The sequence below is a fragment of the Diachasma alloeum genome, unplaced genomic scaffold, assembly GCF_001412515.2.
Source record: "Diachasma alloeum isolate Michigan unplaced genomic scaffold, Dall2.0 Dall_scaffold_00201, whole genome shotgun sequence".
NCBI lineage: Eukaryota > Metazoa > Arthropoda > Insecta > Hymenoptera > Braconidae > Diachasma > Diachasma alloeum.
This window is the reverse complement of record NW_021680366.1, coordinates 418,945-431,634: the sequence shown is the minus strand read 5'-3', so window position 1 is coordinate 431,634 and position 12,690 is coordinate 418,945. Positions and strand designations below refer to the sequence as shown.

The 12,690-nt window shown below is 39.7% G+C and overlaps 3 protein-coding genes across 3 annotated transcripts in view; 1 reads left to right on the top strand and 2 right to left on the bottom strand.

The window, feature by feature from the left end:
- The first annotated feature begins 153 nt into the window (after positions 1 to 153).
- The window catches only part of LOC107035878, a 93,058-nt gene continuing 80,521 nt past the window's right edge, over positions 154 to 12,690 (top strand). Inside the window, exon 1 of the mRNA XM_015253505.1 lies at positions 154 to 194. The gene's annotated coding sequence lies outside the window, so the exon portion shown is untranslated. The remainder of the gene's footprint in view (positions 195 to 12,690) is intronic.
- Positions 3,538 to 4,992, bottom strand: LOC107035880. The gene has a single exon (XM_015253506.1). It carries the CDS (start codon positions 4,970 to 4,972, stop codon positions 4,241 to 4,243), a length of 732 nt encoding a protein of 243 aa, XP_015108992.1. The 5' UTR covers positions 4,973 to 4,992; the 3' UTR covers positions 3,538 to 4,240.
- Positions 5,264 to 7,567, bottom strand: LOC107035800. The gene is made up of 3 exons (XM_015253396.2): positions 7,553 to 7,567; positions 6,236 to 6,269; positions 5,264 to 5,538 (listed from the first exon to the last, which is right to left on the bottom strand). The coding sequence occupies exons 1-3, from the start codon at positions 7,565 to 7,567 to the stop codon at positions 5,273 to 5,275; spliced, it is 315 nt and encodes a 104-aa protein (XP_015108882.1). The 3' UTR covers positions 5,264 to 5,272.

The following is a 12,690-nucleotide window of genomic DNA, read 5'->3' as shown; positions in this document are numbered from 1 at the left end:
CCCCCCCCCCCCCCCCCCCCCCCCTCCGAAATTTCCGTTGATCCGAAGGATTTCAGTGACGCGTTAACACACGCACGCGTGTTTTTGCAACAATGTATCGAGTGGTGTCTGAACTTGGTGACTAGTTTTCCCCCAGTGTCTACAAAACGTGTTTGTGCTCAACCTGAGGAAGTGGAACCGCAACTTCACGGAAGGTAGGAATCCCCATTATTCTTGCTTCATAACTCTTCAGCGATGAGTTACCAAGTGATGCAGTTTAAAATTGCGAACTGATGCAGTTTAAAATTGCTGAATTATAGTTATCGATGACTGCGTTAATTTCAAATCGACGAATTCGAAGGATCATTCTTTCGTTTTATCATGAAATCCTCGCGAAGGATCTTTGAGGTTAGGCGGAGGAATCCTGCGCTTGGGAGAGTCCTCCAGCGGGATGCGTCCTTCCAGCCTCCGGGGCCCGTACTCCCTCGCATTTTTTCATCTCTCTCTCTGTCTCGCTTCGTTCGTCGTCCTTCTCGCGCCCTCTACCCCCTGTCCTTGTTTTGTTCGTACAGGTATGCCCTTCCTCTCTTTCCCAGTGACGTGCAACAGGTCGTCCCCCCTCCCTTTGCCCAATCGGTGAAACCTGAGACGCTCCACCGAATTCCGACAATTCCAACGCAAATTCATCTTTTTTCTTTTGCGCTCGATAAGACTTTTCTTCGTTTGAAAAAGTTTGGTGTTTTATTTTGCTCGATGGTTTGGATTATTGAGGGGTTTTTTGCTTAGTTGGGAGACCCCTTGACCTCTGCGTCGTTAATGCAAACTTTCTCGTCTGTGCATGAGGGTCTCGGTGAAATTCCACGATTCCTCAACGCTTTTGCAGTTGCGATGCGCCTTTTTGGTTTAATTAATTAGTTGATGGGATGAGCTCAGGGTTTTCACTTTGTGGGGAATTGTGACGGCGATTAGGTCTGTGGACTGTGGTCACGTGCGAGAGAAAAAGCACGTGGACGGGTGAGGGATATCCCGCTTTCTTCGGAAATGATGTTTCAGGTGTATAAATGAATGATAACAGTTTTTTATTCGTAATTAGAGATCTAGGAAGTTGTTGGGAGGAAATTGCGACCTGGTATTCGGTTCTTCAGCAGTTGACCGGGATTTTTGTTCAAGTGGTGGATGGGATTTTCAGGAGAGACGACGAGATGATGAAGGGAAACTTCGAGGTTCAGGTGGAAGTTCAAGGGAATTCGAATAGTTTTTAGGGAAAGGGAATCTAATCCAATCTTTCTCTGCCGATTTCTATTGAGAATTATGTAATTTTTCCGGGCAATTCTTCGATAGAAATTTGGTGAAAATAGTCTACAGATGGGGATTTTAATATAAATTTATTCTGAATTTTGTGAATACCTCTCAAGAATTTTGTTTCATTACTTTATGTAAATTTTTGATGTTTTTCTCACTGCAGTGACACCTGAGTGGGAATGACTCAGCTGGAGAAATACGGCATTGAAAAAATAAATACTTCTCTCAAGTAAACGGATATTTGGCAAAAATAATTGTTTTTCTCAGTGTGTATTCTGTTTTATTTGTCATTACAAAATTTAAGAAAAGGAACTCTGAAAATACATGCTTAAGAATTACAACAGAATTCTGACATTATTCTAATATTCGCCACAGAATTTCCTAGTGAAAAGACTATACTGTTAACATTTTGTATGAATTTTCTGGTCTTTTCTTTGGAAATTGTCCATATTTAGCAAAAACGATTTTTTTCCAGTGAATTCACCTTCCATTATTTGTTTTTTTTTCAAATTTGAGATTTTCATACGTACAATAATTTTGAATAATTCCAAAAGTTAATAATTGTCAATGGAGTTCATTCGAAGTCGTATGTAGCACAATCACCTCATAATTCAACATAATTGTAATATTTGAAGATGGACTTGGACCATCTGACTGACTCGTCTGGAGAAATCCGCTTCTAAAGAAATGAATTCTTCTCCCAAGAAAATCATTCCTTGGTAAAAGTATGTTTTTTCTCAGTGCCGATGATCAGAAATGGTATCGCCGGCGTTTTTCCTCAATAATAAAATAACATAACGAACACAACTGACACTGTTCTGTTCCTTAATGTAGAGCAGACCGACTCGAATGGCAGATGTAACTGTGTCAAGTACGCCGGCGCAACAAGTTTTTGCATAACCAGGTGATCACTCGGTTTGTATGTCTAGTTATCGATGACTTACATCAACAAATTGAAGCGACAAGTGTAAATGTATCGTCTTCCAGGAAGCATCACTATTATTCTGGGTTACATCAACATGTGGTTGTAGATTATCCTTGGTACAACCTTCACGATTTCAAAAAAATGTTTCTTGTTATGATGACAATCCTTTACAGTAATTTACATTTCACATCGACAATGATTAATCGGCTATTCTTATTGTGTTCCGGCTGCAAGGCTAATCCATTTTTGGCTTTTGTGTACACGCGCCGCATATTTATCAGTTCTGCGAGGTACTGCCTTTTTTTTTTTCATCGTTATTTTAGATCGCTTCGACCCAGTTAGGGTATACCCTATACTGCGATGATGATCAAGACTTTTAAAATGGTTAGATCGCAGCATTCTACCCGGTCGGGATTTGAACTCGGAACCTTTCGCACGTGAGGCAACGAACTTACCCATTGCGCCAAGCCACCGGGCAACGAGGTACTTCCGTTGTCATCACAATACATTTTTTTTATTTTGTTTTGAAGTCGAAATGTTGGAGATACAAAATTCACTTTTTGCGGTCGCTGGCACGTACGATGCAGTCATCACATTATGCAGGAAAAACAAGTCATTTTTTGTTCAAGTATATTTTTCCATTGTAAATTTTCATAGTATACTGAGAAGAATTTTTTTCCCTTATCTTCATCAAGTTATTTTCAAAATAAAGATACACGGAGAGAAAAGTTGGATAAAAATTGCCTCAAAAATCGTGACAAACTTGACTATACGAATGGTAATCGTGGAGCGAAATGTAATTCAGTGAAAAATCCAGGTTTTTAGTGGATATCTTATGATTTTTTCGGTAAAAAAATACATTTGTGGATGCAAAAATTATCCTCCTGTTGAGTAAAATTTCTCACACCGGCAGGGGGTTGTTTGGTTGTAACCAAATGGGTTCGGTAAAAATCATTCTCCGTTAGAGAAAAATTATATGAAAAATTGGAGCAATTATTAACGTTCACTGGGATAATTTTTGATGGGATACAGTGTAAATTTTACAGTTTCGGTGCAAATCACCCTCACGTTTAGTGAATTTTCCCGGGACAACGGAATAAACTTCACTATTCTCACTAATAGTTGAATTAATTCACTACTCTTCACTAATCTCGCACTTTTACTCTTATTTAAGGTAAAAAAAAGTACTGGAAATCGAGGTTGCTCTACAATTACTTGACTTGTTTGGTAATTTTTCTGCAACTTTTTTTTCCGTATATGCCCTGCAATTTTTGAATATATAAATTATTTAAATAGATTGTTTAGACTTAAAGAAGCTCAATACGTCAGAAATTTCAAAATTTTATCATTCCGTTTATTCAATCGATACAAATCACCAAAAACTTTCACAGAAAAGGGCTAATGACGTCACATCTCAGCACACTTCGTAGTTGAGAAATCGCCAATCGTGAATTGATCAATCGCTTTTCTCACTGATTCATTTTCTCAAAACATAAATTTGATGAAAGATGGCGTCGATGGACCGGAGCTGTGACGTCATTCAAGGTCATATAAGTGTTCTGGAATTATCACTTTCAATCAGTTTTTTTACTTACAAAAAAAGGAATAAGTTTTACTCTGAATGTACATAATTCAATACGAGCAATCGAATGAGAGAAGACCACCACTTCATAAAATATAGCTACTAATAGCACGATTGATAACAATTATCAGTAATTACAGACATCAATAGTACCACCAACTGAAGTGCAGGAAAAGGCGAGTATCATTACCCCACACAAATGGCAATCCGTTGTTCATCACCAGATAAAAGACATCTCCTTTTAAAGATTCAAAGCCCAACGAGCGTGTGACATCGATTACTTCCGCCGGATGTATTTTAACCCGTTTGTACTGTTAGAACTGCCTTGTGTACATTTTCTCAATAGCCATCATCAACATGTACCTCACATTCGTCCCCCCGAATGACAAAGTGCAACTCATCAATTTTCATTCATTCACGCGGAAGCAAATCCAAGTTTGAAGGCTGAATATTTACGGCCACGTCTTGGTTTCACTGCAGTCACCCTCGTACTCCAAACTGATGGGGCAAAATTCGTCCTCAGTCACTCTATCAAGATTTCCAATATCCGCTTTTGGCTTGAAGCCCAGTTTAGAAACAAGAATACCTTCCGGCGGTTGTTCTTCATACTCAAACTCGGTAAAGTCATACTCATCAATGTCCATTTTCATCTTGACCTCTTCAAAGTCTTCCTCAGTCAGCGTTATTGTTTTGACTTTTTTCCTTTTACTCTTCGGCGGTTCCTGACTATGCACTACTATTTTTTTCCTCACCCTTGTTGTCTTCTCACGCTTCGTGTCTGCAGGTGTCTCGGTCCTCTTATCAGTTTCCCCTTTTGTTCCCTCTCTGATTGTGAGATTATCTACAGGTGAAATGTTTGACATGTTTTCCTTTTCTGCTGCTTGATTCGTTTGCCTCGCGTACACTCCTGCTGGTGAACTGTTATCCTCCCGGAGTACCTCTACCTTATCAACCAGACATGTATCAAGTTGACAAGAAGCCAGAAACTCTCGGGGAGCAACTTCCACTTTCTCTCGCTTCTGTCCCGCCATGTCCGCCTTCATTCCGGGGTTTTTCTCAAATTCCTCTTTCAAGTATTTGTCGAATTTATTCTTGAAGTAGCCGTCGATCATCTTCCATACGCTGGTACTGTACCAACTGAGCACAGCTATCAGCACAATACCGCGCAGTGCGAAAGCAAGCATCTCAATACCTGTATCACTCACTCTATTCTATTTGCTTTTCGTTTTTCCCCCCGAGTAGTTGAATAACCAGAACCTTTTCCGTTTGCCTTCTGTTACGTCTTCGAATAACGCGATTACTTCACCGAGTGCTTCGAAAATCAATAGTCGTTTCTGCTCCCTCTCCTCACCAATTCTATCAGAAGCGAAGAGGTAAACTTAATATCGAGGGTAAACACTTTTTAATCGTCTCTCTGGCGCCTTCAATTTCAGTCACATAAATTCGATATTTTTATTTTTGGGATTGGTTCTATAATTGAGAGACTAATCCTCCTCCTCTCCCATTATGTACTCCTTGATGATGGTGTATGTCTGTTGCATATTCGGCCAGGCTATTGTTATGAAGACGAGGAGAGAATTGGCTATTACGAAGAGCCTCATCATTTCTATGCCATCCACCGATCTCAACCAATCACTGAAGCCCTGATTATGGCCATCATCATCATTAATATCCTCCACCTTCTTCTTCTCCTTTGTCTCCAACTCCTGCTTATCCTGTCTCCCCTTTTTCTTCATCCTGTCATGATACTCTGGAACATAATTGATACTTTGTTAGGTACAAGTGGTCCTTGGATTTCCAATATCTCCAAGTTGATCAAGGTTATATCACTTTAAAGTCCGAGAACATTCGATTTCAATCGTGGGATGACCCTTTCGATCCTTTCGATGACCTATATTTACCAGAAAAGTCAATGCCGGGGAGCTCTCGTTAACAAATATTGGTGAAAATGTCAAATTACAGATTACAGGGAATGTAATCATGTAATTTCAGCGATTACAAAGACCCTTTAATTAAACCAGAGTGTGAATATCCCCTCCGATCTCAGCGCTTTATGGAAACTTTGATCAACAATTTTTCTAGCGGACCAAAGAAAAATGTGGTAGCATCGAATCTCTCAGGGAATCGGTGCGACAGGAGGATGTGGGTGGGTCGAAAGGGTCTGGAAATGGAGGGCGTTATCACGAGAGAACAGACACTCGAGAGCTTCCCCATTCTATCTGCCACTATCCAACTTTGTCCTTCATTATTTGAACTCGCGTGACGTACAAACTAGGTTCAAACCGCCTAAACTAGGTGCACCACTGACACTGTCGGTTCAACCAAAGCCACAGGTTACGAATTAGAATGTCCGTTCTCTCTAATACATGCAGGATATACTCACATTGTGGTTGAATCCTGGGTTTTAAATTATAGTGTGACAACATGCTGAAGGGAATGGAACTCACCTCGCTGTTGGCTTGAAGCTATTTTACGACTGCTCTGAATGTTTTGCTAGTCGCGGTGGTGTGTCGTTGGATTCTTGCACCCAGGGGCTTCCGGCTAGGACACATAAGCTTATTACAGATTACCCAGTAGTGCAGAACTGTTGTCGATGGAGTTTCTAGGTTTTTTTTTGGCTCCAGAACCCGAGTGGGAACTCAAATCAGGTGGAATAAGAGACTGATCAGTAAAAACCGACTTCGATCAGATTTGGATAAGAAATGTAATGCTTTTTTGGATTCATGCCTGGTCAAAATTCTAGGATCCGATCTTTGTGATCAGTACCGGATCCGATACGGATCTAGTTCAGATTCGACTGATCAGAATAGGATTACAATTCACTCTGCTACGTTGGATTCCGATACTCCATTCAGAATCTCATCAGATCCTGATTCAAAAGTCTAATCAAGAAATTCTGACCAGTATTGAACCTACAACTGATTTAGACCCAACCTGACTGAGCGGAATTTCCACTCGGGAATATCCAAATGAAACGTCCGTTGCGGTGGTAAAAAGTTCACGGTTGGCACACTGAGCGAAATTTCAATGGTAATTTCAACTAATAGTTACGGTAACAATAAACATTGTAGATTCAACTATTACCTTAAAGTGAGAATTACATCATAACGTTGATGACACTATCTGACATAGTAAATCGAACGATGAATCCTAGTTTAATCTACAAAGTTCATTGTTACTGTAAATATAATTTCTTTGACAATTCCCTTGTAGTTAAAATTACCATTGAAATATCTCTCAGTGCAACGTTTTTGGTGACTAAGTGAAACGAGCTGAGACACAACGGTGAAGTAGTGAGCGTCAAGACAAATGAACTTTTGCTTCACCTCATCGATTCAACGTTTTTTTTAATTGTCCCACAATTGGATATTTTTATTTTCGGAATTGGTTCTACGATTGAGAGATCACTCTTCCTCTTCTCCCATTGTGTATTCTATTATGATGGTGTATGCTTACTGCATATTGGATAGGGCGACTGATATAAAGTCGAGAGAACTGGCTATTGCGAAAAGCCTAATCATTACTAGGCCATCCACCGATCTCAACCAATAACTTGAAACCCTTTGACCTATCTCCCTTCTTCTCCATCCTGTCATGACACCCTGGAACGCTATTGATATCGACACTTTCATAACAGACTAGGGGCTACGCCCCCTGCCCGCTCCGCTCGGCAACCTTCATGTAATCATCCTTATTCTGATCCTTGTGACCCTTAATCTGACCCTTGTAGCCCTTATTCAGAAACTCGTGACCTTTATTCTGACCGTCATGACCTTCATTCTGAACCTCGTGATCCTTATTTTGACCCTTATGACCCTCATGACCATTATTTTGACCCTCGTGACGTGATCGTAAGGGCCACAAGGGTCAAAATACCCTTATTGTGACCCTTGTGACCCTTAATTTTGGAATCTTAATTTCGAGTACCAAACTTTTATCACCACATGTCGATTTGGATTTTAATAATATTATGACCCTCAATTATGACCCTCATTCTGACCCTCGTGGCCATTATTTTGACCCTCGTGACCTTTATTTTGACCCTTATGATCCTTAATTGTGGAGTCTTAATTTCGAGTACTAAAATTTTATCACCACATGTCGATTTGGATTCTTATAATATAGAGAGATAAGCGTAAGTGCTGAGTTCCCTATGTAGACACGCTTGTCTGTTATTGGGGTATCGATATTTTCTCAGATACGAGTGGTCCTTTGAACTTCAATGTCTCTAGTTTGATCAAGCTCATTTCACTGTAAAGTTCAAGGACATTAGATTCGGTCTCAACTAAAGGTCGGCAACGTTTTTAGTGACGAAGTGGGTGGAGCTAAGACAGAACGTTGAGAAAGTGGGGACTACAATGAAAGAAATTTTGCTTCGTAAAATGACGTGAGTCGTTTCCCTAAATGATCGTCATTGATCGATGATCAATTCCAGGTGTGGCACCACCTCTTCTTCATTAAAGGCATCCTTGTGTAACTGGATTTCCAGTCTGTCAATCTGCCGATGCAAATGGGGAACGCCTTGCGGTTGGAAGACTGAGATTGCACGTGGTGTTCTAATGCAACGTAAGGTACTGCGGGACGTTCAAGATGGGTTTCGGGCGAAGCGCCTCGAGGTGTATTAGATCCTACAGTGTATGCTAGGGAGAGACCAGAGTAAGCCGGATCACTTGCTTACCTGGTGGATTTGGAGTGTTGGTTGACTTTGGAGGTCAGGGTATTACCCGGATATTCAAAACTATGAAGGAAGTTTGGAGGGCCAACTGGTGAAGTGATGATTCTGCTTGTGATCTTAGCATTGTTTGACTTTTTGTTCATTACCAATACTCTATCCATTATTAATGTACATATGTTGCTCGGCTTTTAACATCAATCTTTTGAAACCAATGAAGTGTAGTCATTCTATGACACTTCTCTTTTTGATTTGGTGACTTACAATGAATTTTGAATTAACGTCAGTCATTTGAATAATTGAATAACGTACATTCAAATCTCTTCACAGTAGGGATGCGCACGAGACCCAGACAAGACTTCAGTGAGATCACACTCAAAAAAGAGATCGGAGATCTGCCTACAAAACAGTGATTGAATGATCGCTAAATTTGGGAAAAAGGTGAGAAATCAAGGAGCCCTATAAGCCTATGTGTTCGAATGTCAATAAATATTTAAAAAAAACAATAATAACAATACTCGGAAATATCTAGTCTTCTTACCAGGATGCCTCCAGGGCCCCTTGATTTCTCACCTTTTTGACGTGGATACGTCTATGGTTTCAATGTGGAGGGTCATTTTGGGAAACGTTCCTTATGTGCAGCGCCATCTATCGGAATTCTAGAAAATTCTAAACATTTCGAGGTAATTCGAGAAGTTTCTTGAAATTTGGAAAGAATTCAAGGAGTTTCTAGAAAATTCCAGGGAATTCAAGGAGTTTCTAGAAAATTCGAGAAAATTCAAAAAGTTTCTACACATCCTAGAATGTCTAAGTGTCAAAGATACAGCGGCCTGCAATTTTTCTAAATTTAGCGATCACTCGACCAGATCTACGATCTGTTTTTTTTTTCATGTCAACTTCCTCGATTTATGAGACCTACAATGACTTTCAAACTTACAATCAGTCATCTCTTATCCTGAAATTAATTTCTGCTCTGGATTACTTCACAAATGAACAACGTACATTCAAATCTGCTGCAAAACAGAAACTCCACAAGAGCCCCGCAGATTTACTAAAAAAAATTCTGAAAAGACGTGTAAACCTTAACTACTGCTCCGTACCTTTCACCCTGAGAAAAAAAAATACTTTTGCCAAGGAATCATTTTCTTGGGAGAAGAATTCATTTTTTGCAGAGCGTATTTCTCCAGGCCAGTCATTATCAAGGAGTCCAAGTTCATTTATAAATATTACAATTATGTTCAATTATGGAATGATTATATTACATATGACTTTGAATGAACTCCATTGATAATTATTAACTTTTAAAATTATTTCAAATTATTATACGTTAGAAAACCTCGAATTTGAAAAAATTGAAAAATAATGAAGCGTGTTCAGTCAAGGTCATATGTAGCATAATCATCTCATTATTCAACATAATTGTAATATTTGGAGATGGACATGGACCACCTGGGAATGACTGGCCTAGAGAAATAAGCTCCTAAAAAAATAAATTCTTCTCCCAAGAAAATGATTCCTTGGCAAAAGTAATTTTTTTTCCCAGTGCAGTTCTAGACCCATTCAGAACCCTTTCAAACCCCGAAAATCTCTCGCAACTCCACGACACCACCACTCACTCCTGATCGCCGAATCCCCCGTAACCGACGAATAATTCTCAACTCACCCGGCGAAGAATCTCCCGCATATTTTTCACCCAGAATATCTCGACTCCTTGGAAAAGACACTTGTCACATGCATTCAATAAAACTCCCCCGTCACTGAATACATAAATTCATCCCGCCCCATTCACCATTCCCCTCAGATCCAGGGAAGAAATGGAGGATTCCAGATTTACCAATACCTTTCCCTATCCCCTCAGTTAGTTTTGAATAAACTCCACCCGATGTAGGCCATATTCCGACGCATCACAGCCGAGTTACTTAAGTGAACCTCACATACCCTTTCTATCCACCTCCCCCTTCATTTTCCCACTGCCTGGAGCAGACGATCTCTGCACTGTGTTTAGGAATATATCATCCAAGTTTGTATACGGATTTTGCGTGGGTGAGAGCGGAGTCTATCGAGGGGATGAGCATCCTACCATGCCTCCGTACTCGAAATATTCTCGTATGATGAAATTTAATTCACCCTTGAATGCGTATTGGAAAGAGATTTACCCGACATTCAGGGCTTATATAGGTACTCCCGGAAAAGGGTAAAAATAAGATGGGAAAAATCGGGAGAATGACGTTACATTGAAATTGTCGATTTCCGGAGGGTCATATTTTTGCCGAAAATTGTCCTCATCAATTAATGATAAATTCTGCGAACTCATTTGGGAATGTAATTTCATCGCTAACGAAGGTTTTTACGACCGGCAGAGGTCTGTGAAAGAAATATTATGTTTCGAGCGGTTCATTGAATTCGTGTTAATGTTGGGAATTAATTTAAATGTGTTGCAACGTGGAAATAATGAGCACTGCCACGCGGGAGAGTCGGTACATATTATATGGTATTGTTGAGATGAATGGAGGAATTGGAGGTATGCAGGTGAGGGATCGATAATTAATTTTCGTGAGTTAATTGGATGTTGATGATTGTGGAGGTGGAGATGTTGCGACGTTCAAATTCTTTGATTATTGGGGTAATTGAATGGTTGGAGGTCATGGGGACAACTGTCCGGGAATTTCTGTAGGGGAGATATCTAGACAGTCGGTGGCAAGGCAAAATTGAAAACAAATGGGAAATTCCTATTATATCAGTGTCGTATAGTTTTTGCTAATCAATTAACAATATGTTAATTGATAGGGGGGCTCGTCACAAAGAACAACGTCCTTGGGTTGGGTTGGTTGGGGTTTAAACTAATATTTTTCACTACACGGAGAAAAAAATTCCAGAATTTTTCAGGCGAAATTCAGGCAAAAATTACCGTGCCGTCTGGTAAAGTGGGTTCAATTGTCTAGCACCAGAAAAATTCCGGTGCTGCATAGTAAAAATTCCGGTAACGCACAATAAAAGCTTGATCCCTGACTGTTTTCTATTACATGATAAATTTCATTCAATAGTTAAAAATGAGTAAACATTGTCATTCAGCATATCATCCTATTAATTTTATTTTAACCTCTCCTCCATATCCTCTCTCCCATATTAAAAGCGGAATGCGCGGCAAACGTATGTGGAACGTTTGACAGGCCAATGTATATCTACAGCGTTATACACCTCATGAAGCGAAAATAAAGGGCACTTATTTTATTTCTTAACCGTTTTATCACAACACTAATTAATATTTCACTGAATTGATATTATGAAAAACATTAACCTGGGGTTTCAGTAAGGAGATATGTGAGAGAGGAGGCTAGAGGAGGCGACGGAATAAATCATCTGGTCACGTTGAGTCGATGTTCGTGGTTGCGGAGGGGGGACGAAGAGTACCGAAATCTTACGAATGCGCGATCGGGTCCTAGGATTCTGGTAGAGCACCGGAAAAATTTGCCAGTCAGTGTCATAATTTTTCTCGTATTTCTCGTAAAAATTCACTGTCGCTTCGATTTTACCGTGCTGCACAAGAATTTTTCCCCACATTTATCCGAAAAATGACTCGTGCAACAGTACTTTTTCCTACTCTTTGCGGTACATTTGGCCTGGAAAGACCATCTGAACCAACTTTACTGTGCGGGCACGGTAATTTTTCTCGTACATTTCTCTCCGTGTATCATTGAATGAATTTAGAACATAATAACCAAAGATATCCTCGGAATTGTAATTTTTATAAAATACAAAATGTTTGAAAATTATTCTAAATATCAAAACATCAACTACAGCTATCGCCTTCATCTTAAATATAAGTAAATAATTTTTTAAAGCAATCATTGAATAAATTCAGAACATTTTTCTAGTTACGGTGGGACAACCGATTTTTACAAAAATTCAAAATGTAATATATGGATTAAATGTTAATTAAAGTCGACGGATAGGGCTCAACAATACTTACATTGAATACGAAAGATTCAATTCCGTCGTCAATTCATGAGCGAACCATTGAAATCTATATAATTGTTTCCCTCGAATAGAGGTTCGGAAAGCTGAAAGATTGCGTATAGTATCCTGCTTTCCATGTAATTTATAGGCCGTGACTATTCGCACCATTGCGTGAATCACTCCCGTACACTCCATACACTCCACGCATGCGTGAAGTTTGTGTGTTTCACGCAGCCGAATTTTCATACTGCTGTGTATTTCACGCAGTTGAAG